The sequence below is a fragment of the Phlebotomus papatasi genome, chromosome 3 (assembly GCF_024763615.1).
Source record: "Phlebotomus papatasi isolate M1 chromosome 3, Ppap_2.1, whole genome shotgun sequence".
Lineage (NCBI taxonomy): Eukaryota > Metazoa > Arthropoda > Insecta > Diptera > Psychodidae > Phlebotomus > Phlebotomus papatasi.
This window is the reverse complement of record NC_077224.1, coordinates 60,911,939-60,929,893: the sequence shown is the minus strand read 5'-3', so window position 1 is coordinate 60,929,893 and position 17,955 is coordinate 60,911,939. Positions and strand designations below refer to the sequence as shown.

The following is a 17,955-nucleotide window of genomic DNA, read 5'->3' as shown; positions in this document are numbered from 1 at the left end:
TTATCTCTTTCGCCTCCACTAAAACTTGCTCATATATTTCCCTTTTTTAATAATGATCGGTATTGACCATCTTCAAGTGCTAGATTTGAAAAAAAGCTAACAGTAAAGAACCAAAGTCAACCATATGTAGGGGAATGTACTCTCCCTACGGTGTTCGACAGCTTAGAATAAGCCTCGACTAATTCGAAATTTTACAAAGTCTCTTTTTTAAATTTTCGGTAGTCCTTGAAATTCTGTAAATACTCTTAAAAACTCTATTAATTGTATAACATCTCAGCTTGAAATCACTTCCCAATTATTTGAAAGTTACTCGGATATTATTCTGGAGCAATCGATGTCTTCTGTAGTTACGAGTTAGAGTATTCCGTAAGTTTATGTGATTTAAAAACGAAATGTAAAGCCATTATCTCTCAAGTATCATATCCATTGTCATAAGAGGAGATGAAAAACATCTGAATTGTGCAGGCTATTTGCAAAATTACTTGGTTAATCCTTACTTGACCCAGTAAAATTTAATATTTAATTGAAAGCCCTTGCTGGACTTCCGTATGACTTGCAATCTTGGTTAAAATTCTGTAGTAGGAATTTTCAGTATAAAACTCTCACCAGCAATCACCCATCAAATTGAGTGGGGTCGATTAATGGCGAAAAGGAAATTAATTGGGAATAAATTGAACGCCTTTCTCTGCATAGTGTTGTATGTTGTATGGCATAATGAATTTTCCATGCAATGCCTGAGGTCTGCAAAGTGCATCAGCTCTTCACCTCTCATTCCTCGAGTTACCACAGATATGTCGGCAGAGTATCCTATGTAGTGGAACGGTATTTAATCATGGATGGGTCAAATTGAGGACTATGCTGAATTCTCACGTAACATCCATTGAGATGAAGTGTGTGTGTGTGCCTTGAAATTCAAGTGCAACTCATTTGTGTCGCACCAGCAGTAATTCTTTCAATCACAATTTACTTGAATGGTTATCGTTTTGCTTAAGTGGAATTAATTCACTATTTTTCCCCTCGAAAATTCTCAACGTCGTCTGCTCCTTATACTTTTCTTCTATTTATCTCTCAATTTCCTCCCACTCACGTAAGGCTCTGCTTTCGTAAAATACAAATGACATGATTGAGAAAGACGATCAATCGATTTGGAGGAAATTGCTCGTCGGTCATTGGAAGACACAGAACAAATACCTTCTTTGGGAATAGGAACTTCAATCCAAGGTCTCGACAAGATAATACAGTAATTTCTCTATAACTTGGTATATTTTCTCAGGTTTCATTCGGATCCACCTCACCTGCCCTCAGTGATCGGCGTGAATTTCCTCTGTTCTACCGAACTGTGGCACCAGATTCCTCCCACAATCCAGCAAGAATTGCCTTCATTCGACGATTCGGATGGGATACTGTGACAACTTTTTCACAGAATGAGGAAATACACTCATTGGCTGTGAATGATCTCGTCACAGAACTTGAGACGGCCAATATTTCTTGTGCTGCAACAATCACATTTGCGGAAACTGACTTCAAGGATCAACTTCGTATGTTGCGCGTGAGTAAAATTTTCCCATTACACTGACTTATTTCCACATTTTTCTTCCTCGACGGGCCAACTGAATTGAATCAGAGTTGAAAAATGTTGGTATTTGATATTATCTAGATCAAGGATATAGTTACATTGATCACAACATCTTTCCCTTAACCGCTAAAGTCTTACCGCTTATTAATGGATTAGGGTTAGATGGGGTAATTTGGAATCATGTCTAATTTGGAATATTAAGATTTCCTTACAGTTTTATATGACAAAAGGAGAAAACAACGAAGAAGTACTGTCGAACCTAAAGTCTTGTACTTCTTTATGGTTTTCTTTTTTCTTTGACCATCTCAAACAGTAAGAAAATCTCAAAATTCCAAAATAAATCGAATTCCGAATTACCCCATCTTACTCTAAGGGCCTTGACAGACATGAGGATTAGCCGAGAGACGGCTTAGCGTAATTGTATTAGAAATAACAGTTAAAGTGCATTTCCATCATTTTCCATTAAGTCGCCTCTCGGCTTAAGTCGTAAGTGTGTCTAGGGCCTAATGGTTCTTCATAGACTATATATTGCTCGAATTCAAGGGGGCGTGACATTTATTTTCGATACTATCGACTGTCAATTCTGAAAAAATTAAACAAAACCTGCATCTCCTGTATCTAATATAGTTATTTAGCAATAGTCACATTATTTTAAGAATGTCACAAGGAATGGATCAACAATGCGTAAAAAGTCGACATTCACTTAATCTAACAGATATACATTTATCGATTTCGATAGTGTCGAAAAGTTATCATATATACCGCTGCTTTCTTCCAATTTGTCATTTTTCATCAGCCGCTGCAACCTGATTTGTGGATACCTTTTTTGAAACTTTGCGGTAGTCACGATTGCTCGAAATATAAAGTTTCATAAGAAATCGAAAAATTAAATATTTTCTAGAAAATGAGTTAAACCACACTGTTTTACGGCATTATCACACTTGCACATTAAAATTTTAATGTGGTTCACATTAATTGTCGCTTGTGAGCATCCAAATATGTTATTTGTGTCTTTGAGTCACTTAATATTTGGGGTTTTTCCATTTATTGATAAAGAAGTGGACTTGGCCTGCAAAAATAAGTTTAAATTTACCTAAAGCATAAATATTTTTCACATTAAAAAATTAAAGAGAAAATCGCATTAATTTTTCGCATTAATGCTATAAATCAATTTATATCAAATATTACGGGCCAAGTCTACCTTTTTAACAACAACTTGATCAAGTTTTGAATATAAAATGATTCAAACACACAAATTACACATTTGGACTCTCACCAGCGACAATTAATGTGAATCATATCAAAATTTTAATGTGCGAGTGTGATAACACAGTTAGACTTACTTGAACGAAGGTTTAAAAAATTAAATTTAGATTTTCGTGAAAATTTTATTTAAAAAAAATCCAATTTTTGCATATTTTACAACACGTTTTTCCTTGTAAAATAGTTTATGGTCAAGACAACAAAACATCCTTCGTTAAATTACAAATTTAACTCATCTGATAACCGATAATATTTGTTTTCCCGAAAATCATGTTGCAATTTCCAATGGCTAATTTTTTTTTTAAATTAAAGAAAAAATTACGAAAAATATAGTTAAAATGTATGACTTCGTGACACGAACTTTGTCAAACAAAATCTAGCATATTTGAAAAAAAATATTGACTATTTTATGCATTTTGATTCGTATATCATATCAGTAAAATGTTTTCCTTAAGACATTAATTTTTCAAACCGTTTTTGATATTTTATTTGATAATAACTCACGAAATAATTCAATTTGCTTGAGTTCTCGAAATTATTTCTGAATTAAATTTTAATGCTGATGCTAAGTTACAAAATATACAATCTGGGAAGGGGTTTTTTCATCGTTTTGTCCTGGAGGTTGATCTCGACGCTAAGACGGCGATGGCCGCACTGGGGGTGGGTTAAAGAAAGAGATGAAATGAATTCTATTCTATTCTATAATTTGCACAATTAATGTCTAAGATGTTTCCATGTAAAATTAAACCCCTTTTTATCTGCTCTTCCCAAAATTTTCATAAAATTTTATTGCTTTCAAATTTTTTAAATTACTCTAATCTGATATTTTGCCGACCAATTTTATTTTGTTATTGCTTATTTTTGTACAGTGTCATTATTCTTCAATTGAATATTAAATTAATTAATTAATTCATTATTTTAAACTTTTTATAAACAATGATAACCTTTTATATTTTAACAAAAGATGTTACAAGTTAATCACTAATCAGTGCATACGTAATATACAATTGGCGTCAGATCCGTCAGATACGACAAATGCATATTCCGCTTTTTTTTTATTAAAATTGTCGAAATTCAGCATAATACAATGAATTTAGAATAATTCTTGTCACTCTGTTCAGGTATCAGATTACTTGTTTCAGGACTCAAGCCTTTGAATCTAAAAATTCACTGTATTCACTGAAAGCGATGATTTGTGCAAGTCTTTATAAATATGTTGGATTTTCTTTATGGAGAAAACATTTTTATTCAGTAAATCAGCAATTTTAGTCAGTAAAAAAATTCAAAGTCAGTCAATCGATTTTGGTAAGTGAAAGAAATTAATTTTGTTCAGTAAAACACAAAAAGGGTTCACAACTTCTCAATCTTCCCTTTGCCAATAATATTTCACCAATTTTTATTTTTACTGACTCTTTTTATCAAAATATAATATTATCCAATCTTCTGCACTCTTTTTTATATTTTGCTTCAGTTTTAGTTTTTAGCAGTAATCCATTTCTTGTTACTAAATAATATCACTGATATAAATTGTTATTCTTGGACAATTAAACAGAAATGTACAAAACATATTTTAGTTTAGAAATAGTATAACGCAGCGTAATAAAGACAATCTTTTCAGTTTATAAACTTTAAACTTTGCGTACCGACTATCTCGGATCATTATCTTTTAACTATGTCGTTTGAAGCTCTATTTGGCATAAGCCTCCAAAAGTTGTGATGGGGTTTTCTTGTTGCTTTTGAGACTTTATATGGTTCTTGGGGAGGTGTGTAAAGAGTGAAAATGCGAGTAACGAAAAAAAGTCGAAATGGTAAAGTGAGAGGAGCAAAATATAAATAATAATTGGATTGAATGGAAAACCGAAAAGACAAACAAAAACCATTAGACTTTTTTTTCGCCTTCAGGAGCTTTTCCTCGGCACTTCTTGCGGCGATTGGGAATTGGGAACGCAAAGAAGAGCTTCCGTGTAGCCAAGAGGGAGAGTCGGGGTGAGAAAGTATAATACCAAGTGCTATTACATTGAGGAGTAAGACAAAGTTTTATTTGCTGAGAGGGTGACAAGATAATGTTTGTGGTGTTTCAGCAATGTGGAAGTGAGCAAAATGATGGCAAAAAAAGACTCAATAATGAGGAGTAAATCAGACAAATTTGACCAAAGCTTCTTTAGAAAATTTGATACCATCAACTTTTCTTACAAAACTCCTCCTTCTAATTGTTATTAATACCATAGCTTAATTTTCTCCCAATAATTGGGCCATTTTCTAAGCACACATAACGAATTAACAGGATTTTCCTTTGGGATGAGAGAAAAAAATTGAGACAATATATACAGATGGTGACAGAATTTTTTCCAGACAATTCTCCTTCGTCACTTCAGCACGTTCTGCCTTGGTATCACATGGAAAATTTGGAAATTGAATGTGGGGTTAGGAGTGGAAAATTCATGACGCCTTGAATTTCTACAACCCCGCATTTTCACTTACAATAAAAATTTTTCTTCATGAATGAAGAGAAATATGGTGAAAAGGAGAAAAAAAACGTAAAACATGAAAAGGAATGGAAAATAAAGAGAAAAATATTTTTGGAAAGGATGTAAACCGAAAAGACGACAATGTAAAAGGGAAAATTCATCCTTTTAATATACAGTAACACATTTCATTGCTCGCATTCGAAGAGAAAGTTATATATTTTTCATCTTTTTTACTAGAATACATATTAAATTATATAATCTCTTCTAAATAAACTTTTATCGTATTAAATTAATGTAATAATGTCACGACTGTTTTGTAGTTTAAGAACAGGTCGATATCTGGAGAAAACAGCCAAGACAGAAACCAACACAAAGAAAATCGATAATGCAGATGGACTTGAGAAAAGTAAAGTGCTAGAAAAATATGTTTATTTTTCATTGGAATAGCACCATCAATCAGAATTTTTACACATGTAGGAGTAATACTGGCTTCAGACATGAAGCTTAGCCATATAGCTTAAATCCTCTAATTCTTTATAAGGCAAGATTTTTGAGGAAATTGTTGTTTTGGATTTGCTACTAAGGAAAAATTATCCATTAGATTTTAAAAAGCAACAAAATTCTTTGTTGTTTACATTTTTATTTCAGGAACTGGGCTAAAGCTCCAGTCTGAAGCCGCTATAACGATGTGTGCTGCTTGATCTGCTTAATTAACTCAATAGAGCCGTATGAAAATGTTTCATTTTGTTATTATATATTTGCTAAAAGTCGGACACTGGTGAAAGTCGGGCTATGAAACACAAATTCAGCACACAAAATGATCATATTAAGTTGAGCTCCCAAGAAGCATACTAGCTTCACTATAGAATCAAGAGTCTGATAAGACTTTTAGTGCACCTTAAAAAGGTTTATAATGAGAATTTAGTGTCTAAATTCGTGTATGTATAGAATTTCCATTCTATAAGACCTCTTAAAAATAAGAGACAAAAGACGGTTGGATTTTGAATATGCATGGAGGGAGAGAGAAGGAGGAAAAAGTGGTGAATAAGATCAGCTGGAAAGAAAGTAGGGGAATGAGGGGGAACTAGTCAGAGAATTACGTAAGACTTGATTTTGCAAAGAGACGTGAGGAGAAAAGTTATTAGTTTATTTAGTGAATTTTCTATAAAAATATTAAATTTAAAATACAGAAAAACGACAGTGACGTAGAGTTAAACTGTGTTCAGTCTAATAGTGGAGAAGTTGGTGTAAATAAATAATTGGTCAAGGTGATAATTGTGTTTCACTGCCTCAGTGGATTTTGAGAAGGGCATTTGGCGGTCATCGAGGAAACGTCTTCTGGAAAATCCAGCCGCCTACGTTCCGGATCACTGTTGAAGATATTTAATAAAGGAATATATATTTCCAGGTAAACTGGGCAGGAAGAAGAGGGTATTAAATATCACAGAATCCTATCACAGAGAAATTATTGTTTACCACAGGTACGTGAATATCACAAACGGTAGAAGGAAGCCCAAGAAACACACAGTCCCTGACAGATTTATAACACCACAATATATTTATAGGTAATTCTCCACAGTGTAAAATCTTTAAAAGCCTCTTAAAATCACGGAACTTTACTTTTAAGTCCCAGAGATGGAACTAAGAACGCTTTAAGCAGATTATAAGAATTTTGGTTCTGTAATGCCTTACTTGAAGAATTATACAAGATAATGTAAAAAAATGCTTTCTGGCCTCTTTTTGAATGACTGCCTTTGTAAATTTTGTCGTATCTCACTTTTCTAAAATCTTAAATACTTCAATGATTTATTGAAACTTATAAAATAAAAAAAAAACTCACTAAGTAATAAAATTTGTTATATAATTCTATGTTTAGATTTATTCAAGAAAATATAAATTTAAAAAGTTAAACCATGTTCGTGAAAATTTGATTTTAGGAGATTTTTAGAAGTTTTCCAGATAAAAATTTGATATTTACAGATTAATTATACCCATGCATTGCTTTTCTTGGATTTATAAGGTAAAATTTAAATATCGCCAATTTCGAAGAAGACTATTGTAAGTCTACTTACAGTACTATGAAAAAATTGTATCATTGGATGAAGAAACCTTAGATCTACATCCCCACAAAATTTTATATTGATTAAGATATTCCTGGAAAAATTGCAAGAAAAAAAACTGAAAATCAGCGTGCCCAATTATCAAGTTTTTTGCCCACAATTTTATTGTAAATAACTTAAAAGTAGCGTTACCCAGAAAATAAATATTCAATGCGTAAGTATGATACAATAGTTTCAAAAGCTGAAGGTATATTAATTCCAGTTAAATTAATAAAAATAAATTTCAACTGTCAAACTTTAAAATTTTCTCCTGTAAAGTTTACATTTTAGACTTACAATAGTCTTCTTTGTGGCCGACGATATATTTAGTAAGTAATTCGATGAAGTCTGATTGCCCAGGAAACCTATGATATGATGACTGAACGTGTCATCTTGTCTAGACACATCTCTGAAAACCATCTTGAAGTGACGTAGGGTTCACAAAAGTAACGGATTAGCCTAGTCGTCCTACTTTTACGCCCTAGACATACTTACGACTTAAGTCAGGAGACAGCTTAACAAAATTATAGTCGAAATAATGGTTTGACTAAATTCCCTTCAGTTTCCCATTAACTAAACCATTTCTCGGCTTAAGTAATAAGTGTGTCTAGGGCATTAGGCTTAAGCCGAGAGACAACTTAGTGGGATACTGATGGAAATGCAGGTTAATAATTATTTTGATTATAATTACGTTAAGGGGTTACATGGGTCTGTCTCTCAGGTCAAAAAATAGGCCTTTTTCTGATAATAATTAATTGTATCGAGAATACTTTAGAAATTCCAACTTTTGGGATATGAAAGAGTAACTTTAGAAAATTTTTTTTTTAGAAGATTGAAAAATTTTGAAAATTCGACCGTTGGTAGCATATTTTCGGAACCATTTCTCAAAAAAACAGACCTTGCGGTAGGCAGGATCTCTCCCAGTAGGTTCATCGGAAATCAAAAAACCAAATATACTCTATTAGAGGATTAGTTAGACCCATGGATGAACGAAAGATTTTTGAAAAAAAAAAACAAAATTTAGATTTTTGGCAAAAGTTTTTGTGAAAAAGTATCAATTTTACCCTATTTTTCAACACATCTCGTATTGTAAAAATGGTTCTGATTAAGGAAAGTGCAAATCCTTCGTTAAAACAGTAGATAATACTTCTTAAAACAAGTATGCAAAATTTCAGAAAGATCGGTTGAGTAGATTCGGAGTAATCTTGACTACCGCATTGTAAAACGCGCATTGATATGCGCGCGCGGGCGGAATTCATAACTAAAACTGCTCTACCTCCGAGAGTTTTATTCCGATTGACTTGAAATTTTCAGAAAATATTTTTCAAATGTTATACTATAAAATTAAAAATTAAAAAAAAGATTTTTTGACCTGAGAGACCCATCTAACCCCTTAAGCACTCTCGGTTTAAGCCATAGGCGTGTCTAGCACATTATGGTACCTTTATGTAACCTACACACAAGAGAAATTTATGTCCATATTTCGCATTATTGAATAAATGTTGAAAATTTTTCCTATATAGGCGTAGAAAAATTGCTTAAATATTTCAAATATTGACTAAAACCTGTAGTGATTAGCACCCATTAGGGACGGACAAAGAGGACAAACAAAACGGTTTAAGATGTGATTTGAAGTCTCGAAAAGCTTAGCCAACCTGTTTCAAAAATGCTAAAAAGCGAGAATTTTAATCGTAGTTGGAACAATTGAGGTCGATTTAATCATAATGCGAATGGTTTTGAATCAGAAGTTATAGGATTAGACTACAAAGATAAGAAAAAAAATTACATGTTATTTAAACTTACAACGGAATTCCTATTTATATTCCGGGTTATGATCTAATATATAATTAACCTATTAAATTTTAATATACCAATTGGCGTTCATTGGAATGGAATCAAATTAGCAAGTTCAAGCACTCAACGATGTCTTTTTCTTTTCACCGTTCCTCTGAAGGTACAAGGGGAATATTTTATGGCAGAGTTATTGCAAAAGATCTATATTTGAAATTGATGAAAATTGGCATATTTTTAGAAATATATGTGTGGACCTTAATCTCACACCCATTGCAATAAAATGCGAAAAAATATTAAAATGGGAGGTATTTTCGTTCCAATGGGTGTACTTGTTGTCCTGGACAATTGGATCAAAATTATCCCTTGCCAGACGGCCTAACAATTGACTTCACCATGCCTGACACTTTGCACCACTTATAAAGTGATATGGTGAAATCTTGCAGCAGAGTAGTATATTTGATTTTTTATACTATCGCTCCGGGGGAGATAAGCATTTGTGTCGGGCCTTACCGGAAAAAGGATGCCCCATAAAGTTGGCAGATGGAGAATGCGTCACGAGTCAGGAGAACCACGTAGCAGATGGCAAAAATCGTGTTTAGCATTCACATTGTTCTCCTTCTCCGTAAGAGTGAATTCTCTCACTTCCGATATGAGATTGAATGTATGTTGGAAAATTTCAAGTGATACATGATGATTTTTCTAAAAAAAAAAGGACATTGTTGAAGAGCCTGAGGATTGAAAATAAAACTCCATGGAATTAGGGTAGTTTTACAAATGATATTGTTAAGATCCAATTATCATAAAGTCAGGTAAATTTATTCAATTCTTGAAGGAGAATGTTTGTCTTTTCGAGACTCTTGTCTCACAAGTCTAAATGTCACGGGCATAATTTGCAAATCCGCACAGAATGATTGACATTGGCATACCCTCCAGTGTTTGTTGATTTGAACACAAAGCTCCCCACTCAAGTGCAGCCTTTTGTTCAAGATTCTGTCATTTCCGGGAGGATGTGGCACTTGTAACCATAATGTAGATGTTTCTTTAAGCACTAACACCAACAATTCATAAAGGGGGAGACATTACAACTTCTAAGACTAAGACATGCAGTAAATTTGTCACTTGAGAAGCCCTGTTTAATATATCATGATTGAAATTAAACCACTTTATTAATTCTGCTCCTCTCACCTGGACGTTCAAACTTAATGCAGAACGACTGCATTTTATTTCACCCCCTATACAATGTCAGGTCTCAGAGACGTGGCAGAATTACACGGGTAGGAAAATGTGGTCACAGAGTTTCCCGACTAAAATTTTCCAGCAGGAGTTTCACTGCAGCCGACAGGTGTACAGACGACGAACTAATTAGGAAATTGCAAGTATTAGGTTGATATATGATCGCACGACAAGAAAGTGCAACAACGTTCTGGATGGGAGATACATTATGTCAACATGAAAAATCCATTGGGGGTTCATTGAGGTATTTTTGGTGAAAGTGGCTTATGGCAACAGACTGGAAGAACTTTTTATTAACAACGTGATAAACTTACTGCACATATCGGTTGTCCAGGATGCAATGTGTACATTATTTCCTTCTTTAGAGGTTTTTAGCTGTTTCTATGTCAAATTTACTTCAAAATATATTTAAATAAAGAATCCTAAGAAATATGATTATATTTGGAAATTAGTTGTTCCAAACTCAAGCTAAAAGTGCTTTATGAGGTTACGCACTGAGAGAAATCCGAAAAAGTTAAAATAACATTCTAGAAATGTTAATTTTACCCTGCATTATTGATCCGAAATCGGTGTAAATATTACCCTTTTTAGGTGCATTAGGGGTTAAAGTTACCCTTTTTCATGCTAATTTTACACTTCTAAAGGTGTAAAATTAACATTAAAAATGTTCATATATTTTTACACCTAAAAAGTGTTAAAGTTCTGAGGAAAAAAAGTTAATCGCACCCTCTTTTTTTCTCAGTGCACTTATCTACTGTTCCATTCCATACTATTCTTCCTCAGAATAACAACTTTTCAGGACATCCATTTGAATTTGGTAAATTTCTATGCTACCCGTATAATTTTTTCTCGAAAAAGTTGAATATCTCATCATCCAGACGTCACGTCGGAGGAACACCAAATTTTCACTAATTGTAGATCTCCGTTCCAGGAACAACATATTACTCGAAATAATATACAGTGGGACCTCGATAGAGTTAACCCCCGATAGAGTCAATATCCAATAGAGTCAACAGATATTTTTTTATACTCTACTAGCCTATGATCACAATGTAAGAAATTTTAAGCCGTCCCAGCCATCCTTAATTTGGAAGTGAATGACAAAAACAAAAAAATAATAGAAACACGAATTACAAAAAGTGCAATGCACAAAATGTTAGATTTTTGAGTAAAACATATTAATTAAACGTTTTGTAAATTTATGCGAACTTTTTAAATAACTTGCTTCTTTTAAAAATGTAGATGAAAAACGATCATAAAAATTACCCTTCTAATGAAAACGTAGAAATTTAATTTAAGTTACATTTTTAATTTAAACGGTCAGTATATCAAAAGAAAATTTGGATCAAAAACAAATAAGCAACAGAAAATTAAAATTGGTCTGCAAAAACTATTAAAACTTCTTTGTTTTGTGCATTTAAGTTCTGAATGCTGAATGGTTAAACATAGTAAAACATAGAAACTTGGTCAAACATAGAAAATGAAGAAAATGAGAAAAATTGGATTCACTGCTCTTTTTATGAAGTTTAGAGACATGTTATGAAATAACGAAAAGAACTATCAGTTCTATTTTTATACACTAAAAGTTTAAAGGAAATTCTAGTTAATAACGTTAATTACATTAGAATTTTCTATCAAAATTTCTCATTTTATTTGTTTTTTTCGGACTCCATTTGAGTCAACAAATCAAATAGAGTCAACAGGCCTGGAAATTATTAATTGACTCTATGGAGGCCCCACTGTAATTCTAAGTCGACTTAGAATTGTATGGAATGGAGCCATTATTATAGATATTTTACTTCATGGTGAAAATGGGTTGCTCACAAGAAGTTAATGTTACTACTGTTGCGATTATGACCTCTACACATACATACTAGAAAAATGTATGTTTATATTGAAGCAAATTGCTTACGTCTGTGTAGGAAAAACCGTAAAATATGGACATAACTTTTCTAGTGTGTAGAAGCCATTAGCGTGGATAAAGAAATGAAACCGTAATCGGTCGTAGGAAGACCATTCAAAATATTTCACTTTTTTTTTTTTTTTGATCCCCCCCTTACCCTTGATATAGGTCTGAAGCCTATCGGCTTATTGTAAAAATATTTCCCGTCTGGCACAGGGTCGGAAGGACTTTGCGAAAAGACTTTAAATCACACTCAGCTAAGGCATTACTAACACCTTAGCGATAAGATTTAAATGGTAGGGCTTATAATTAAGGACTGGATTTTTTCAAAGGAAGTAATATGTTTTATTTAACCAATGTTACCGTTTGAACTCTTTAGAAAAGCAAAGCTATCGTGTAAAAAAATAGTTTCTTAAAAATATAAAAAAAAAAACAAGTAAAACATGCAATGCATGGTTTGTAATTTAATTAATGTTATCACTGCACTATTTATTAGAAAAACAATATTTTTTTGGTTCCAATAAATCCCATTACGAGGGCACAAGAATGTCCCTCACATATATTGGGTAAGGGATATTTTCGGAGGCTTCTTAAAATAAGGTTAATTCTAACTAACTTATAGCTTTAATCGAAAGCTGGATTTGAATTTTAATTATAACTGAATATTACACGGGTTCCGCAATGAAAATTTATGCTCAAATGCCATAATTTTACTATTCTAAGTGCAAGTATTATTAGATATTTAAATTATTAATATATTTATTTAATAATTTCAGTTAAAAACTGCCCTCCAAACTGTATGTCTAAAACTATGAGTTGAATCAATAGGTTATGTTCTAGGTCTAAAGAGACTATTAAGCTATCCGGATCCTTTTTCTAATTTTCAAAGTGTTGTCGAATTCTAATATACAGAATTTTGAACATTATCGTTGCTTTATTTTAACATTTCTTTTTAAAGATTATTTCCTTTCATGTATTTTCAAGACTTTCAAGTATTCAGCAGTTATTTAGAATAGATTAAACATCAAAAGCGCAGATTTTGAAATATTCGTATTTCAACCTCAAAATAATAGAAGAGAAGAAATGAATAAAACTTAACACAAAATCGAATACAAATTGTTTATCTATCTATGCGTTTTGAAATGTCATAAAGCATTTTTAAAGGTATTTTTTATTTCTTATTATTTTTTTATTAATTTTATTTATACCAATTTTCCCGATTAAAAAATGAGAAAAACATTATTGTTTAGAAAATTAGGAAATTAGTCAGTAAGAAAATCAAATTGATCAGCAAATAATTCAAAATGTTCAGTAAAAAAAAATCATTTCAGTCAGCAAAAACTAATTCCAATTTTAATAGTATAATACGTTAATAAGTAATATGAAATATTGGAAAGAATGAAGTCCTGTCCCTGATAAGGATAATTGTAGGAATAAAGATTGAGGATTGATGGGTGGCCGTCATCTAGAATAACAATAGTCAGAAATGTCGTACATCCTAGATAAGTTACAGGTATACTAGACTAGATGTTCACTTGATTCGAGTATTGTTAAAAAAAATTACAGATATACCTACATGACTATTATTGAATTTCGTCTTCAACAGATTGGTAAAAATAGTAAGTAAATTATTTTGTTATAAAAGTTGACAAAGGGAATATTAATTAATTAATTTTCAAATTTTACCTACAAAAATTTGCTAATTTACTTAACAATTTGATGATTTTCCTTACAAAATGTATCAATTTACTTATCAAAGTCACTAATTTGTTTACCTTAAATGTTTTACCTTTAAATTTCTAAAGTTTATACATTTTATAGTATTTATAGGGTAAGTGTGCCAAATTCCGGCCAGCTTGCAATTCCGGCCACCTTTTTTGTTCCTCGAATTTCCCTGAACTTTTAGATTTTAAGTACTCTAGAGATTATACAAAGCAAAAGAATAACAAAAAATGTAGCTTTGACAAACGAGATGACGTGAAATAGATATTGGAAGAATTCCCGAATGGCAAGGAACTATGAGAATGATGATGGCCGAAATAGGGCACCAAAGCTATGTCTATATTTTTATTCATTTTAAAATGTATTAAGAATGATTTTAGAGTAAATAAAGATGGTAAACTCTTACCAAGGTTCCAAGCAACACTCTTTCAGAAGAAAGAATAAAAAATCAATTTCTATTAAAGATATTACATTTCAAACTTGAGACTTTGGCGCTTGCATGCAACTATGCCGAAATTTGGCACACTTACCCTATGTTACATTAAAAATAAATTACTTCAAAATTTTAAAGCAGTTCAAGTACAATTAATTAAATTTATCATCTTTCTGGTTAAATTACATCCAATTCCTAAATACACTTTGTACACATTTTGCTTTTGCCATTTCTCAACATCACATAAACCACTCTGAATAATTCACCGTCGAAGGAACTCACAGAGAGAAAATTTATTAATCAGAGAAAATTAAGATGGAGATGGGAAATCGTCGTAAGAGTGGCAAAAACCGCTAAAACCGCGACTTATTGTGTGAATTGAGGCTTCGATGGGTTTACTTTTCAATGCAGAGGAAAAGTAGGTGCAAATCAAAAGATCCACAATCTCAGTTTCTAATATCATGATGAGAATTCTCAGGGATTCCAATGTGGTGAATGATTGTGGGCAAAATTACTGACTTTATCCATTCGTCAGGAATTCATTGAAATTTACATGGGATTGGGGAAGGTGCAAAAATTCCATCTGCTAGATTAAAATGATTCATTCCTTTTAAGAAATTCACGCAGAGTAAAAAAAAAGGAACCACCTTTTAGGCATTTTGCACCTAATGAGATTTACCGGAAGTCTCTTCAAGTGGAACAAATATTTACGGGAAGTGAATTAAACTCGACTTCCGACCGTGAAATAAACTGTGACTAAATGGGAACAATTGTATACAGCAATAATTTGCATTGTAAATTGAAATTAATCTCAAACTCTCTTAATCCTACAGTAATCTCCCTTTCTTCCTGTTTCCACTCAATTTTCCCTTGTTTATGTATCTTGCAGGATTTGGACACGAGAATCATCATTGGGAGCTTTTCCAACGAGTTGGCGCCAAAAATATTCTGTGAGGTGAGTCATTATGTTGTTCTAAAATTCAGCTAACTTTTGAAATTCTCTAAAGCTCTTAATGGATAAGATAGGACAATTCTACTGTGCCAAAAGTATACTACGACAAATACTTCTCACTGTAAAATAGTTTATTTTTACTTTAAAATTTCTACTTGTTCTTGGTTATGAGGGGACTGAAAGTTGCCAATTTTTTTATGCTTAGTCATATTACTCATTACTTCAATGCAATGGTCTTATAGAAAATTAATAACTAAACGTAATTATTATTTATCAAAAAAAGGGCGGAGCATTTTGTCATGCAATCATCTTCTTGAGAACTTGAAGGTTACTCGCTTAGTAGATTAAGAAATGTCTCTCACTTTGTCAGTATCACAATATCAGCAATCAAATAAACATGAAGTTTCTCTACGTTTTCTTACTTTTAATAATAAAAGAACATTCAGCTCTAGATTTTGAAGTTCATACCTTGCAAAATAAAACAATTCACATCAGTCAAGAAAAGGTGAGATAGACAAAAAACAGTTAAAATATTTCCTCAAAAATTGATAATTAATTCTTGCAATTCAGCTCGATTGGTATGAAGCAATTAGCACTTGTGAGGATAATGGATTGGAAATGGTTACTATTAAGTCAAAGGAGGAAGATAGAGCAATTCACCAAGTGATTAAGGATATGAATTCTGAAATCCTAATTGGTGGTTTTCGTTTCGATCGGGAAGATATTTGGCGATGGGATAACGATAGAACTGCTCTGGATTATACAAATTGGGATAGTGGTGAACCGAAACAAGAATCCAGTGATGAACCCAGAATCTACTGTATTTTCATGAAGCCCAGTGATGGCCATTGGAAATCCAAATGGTGCGCAGAGGAAGCTATTTTTATTTGCCAAAACAGTGATGAGAATTCTAAAGACTTAGAAATATGAATTATGTTTAATTAAACTCTGTTACAAGTAAAAATGAAACGATACAACTCAAAATCTGTAAAATATTTTAGTAAATTAATTTTTAATTTTTAAAATCGAAATACAGTGCAAGATATTTAAAATTGGAATGTCGTAATTTAAAATAATTATTTTAGAATCTGAAGATCTAAAAAAAAAACAATATTTTATGGGTGTATTGCTGTTATTACGGTTTTATCTCTCACCATCGTCCAAGTGTCTAAGAAATATTGACCAATTCGGAAAAGTCCGTCAAAAATTGGGAAACATGTAACCCTCTTTTTTCCTATCGAATGTCTTATTTCCTTAAAACAAAATCTTTAGGTTATATAGAAAAAGTTCAACAGACCTTTTCGTTTTTTGATCTGACCCTTACTGTAATTTTTCTTATCACGATTTTTAATATTAAAGTTTTATTCCTTTTTAATAATGCATTTCTCAACAAAAGTGCGTTAAGATTTAATTAATTTATATAAAGGTCTTAAAATTTCGAATTAAGTTAAACTGGTCTGAGGAAATCGGTAAAAATGGTATAAGGGAAAGGCTCATAATTTTGTCGAGTCTGCTTATAAGCATCGATGTTCCAAGTTTGAAGTGCGATATTTTCAATACTAATTTACTTTATTTGTTACTCTCTTTTCAGAAGGATTGTTTAGAAACTTGGCAAGCTATTTATTGTCTTATTTTTACTAAAATTAGTTTTAATACGTTTAAAAATGAATTGATATGTAAAGGTGAATTTGACTCTTATTTTGGACAACTTGGTTATTAATTTTTACAACTTGTCTGTAAATTTGGACAGCTAATCCGCTTCAACAGGATGCCCATTGTTCTTCATTTCATGAACCAATCTTACCCAGTCCTCTTCCTGGTCATGTAAGGGAAACGTGGAATGTCACAAGAAGCCCGGAAACTTTCCATATCATTATTTAAAGTGAGTTGACTTCGATACTCCAAGTACGTGCGGATTCGCTCATTCTCTGGCCTTTCCGGAAGCATTTCAAGGCATTTATCGCTACATCTCGTTCGTAGAGATGATGCTCCTTTGTTTCTCCAGGCATTTGTCCAACCTATTCATCACAAAAGCTAAAACTTCACGAAATTTTGTGAGAAAAACACCTGTCCAAAATAAGGAGTATCACCTCACTGCACTGGTGAATCTCACTTCAGGTCAAATGTACAAATCACTACTAACGTGAATTAACACAATATTCAATGAATATTCAATAATATCTCTCAAAAAAAGTAAGGAGAGATTGTTAGTACTTCACCACAGCTAAATAAGACTGAAGTAAACACGAAGTTCTGTCATATTTCTCGTAAGCAATTGCTTACACTGAATTTTTAACAAAGCAATTTTAACTAAAATCATATTCAAAATTTAACGTATTTAGTGTTAAAATCTTCCAAAAAGAACAAATTTTTAGATAGAATTCATTATTCATCAAATATTGGATTAAAAATCCATAATTTTAATCAATTTAATTTTAGTGTCCAATTTTATCCTCAAAATGTCCAAAATAAGAAACTGGACAAAATTATGAGCCTTTCGCCTAAGCTTTGT

The 17,955-nt window shown here is 32.2% G+C and overlaps 2 protein-coding genes across 2 annotated transcripts in view; both read left to right on the top strand.

The window, feature by feature from the left end:
• Positions 1-17,955, top strand: part of LOC129807029 (gamma-aminobutyric acid type B receptor subunit 2) — a 96,762-nt gene that overhangs the window by 14,643 nt on the left and 64,164 nt on the right. Inside the window, exons 3-4 of the mRNA XM_055855977.1 lie at positions 1,274-1,549; positions 15,381-15,446. Coding sequence (XP_055711952.1) covers positions 1,274-1,549; positions 15,381-15,446 — 342 coding nt within the window. The remainder of the gene's footprint in view (positions 1-1,273; positions 1,550-15,380; positions 15,447-17,955) is intronic.
• On the top strand, positions 15,773-16,537 carry LOC129807100 (collectin-43-like). The gene is made up of 2 exons (XM_055856141.1): positions 15,773-15,948; positions 16,014-16,537. The coding sequence occupies exons 1-2, from the start codon at positions 15,841-15,843 to the stop codon at positions 16,371-16,373; spliced, it is 468 nt and encodes a 155-aa protein (XP_055712116.1). The 5' UTR covers positions 15,773-15,840; the 3' UTR covers positions 16,374-16,537.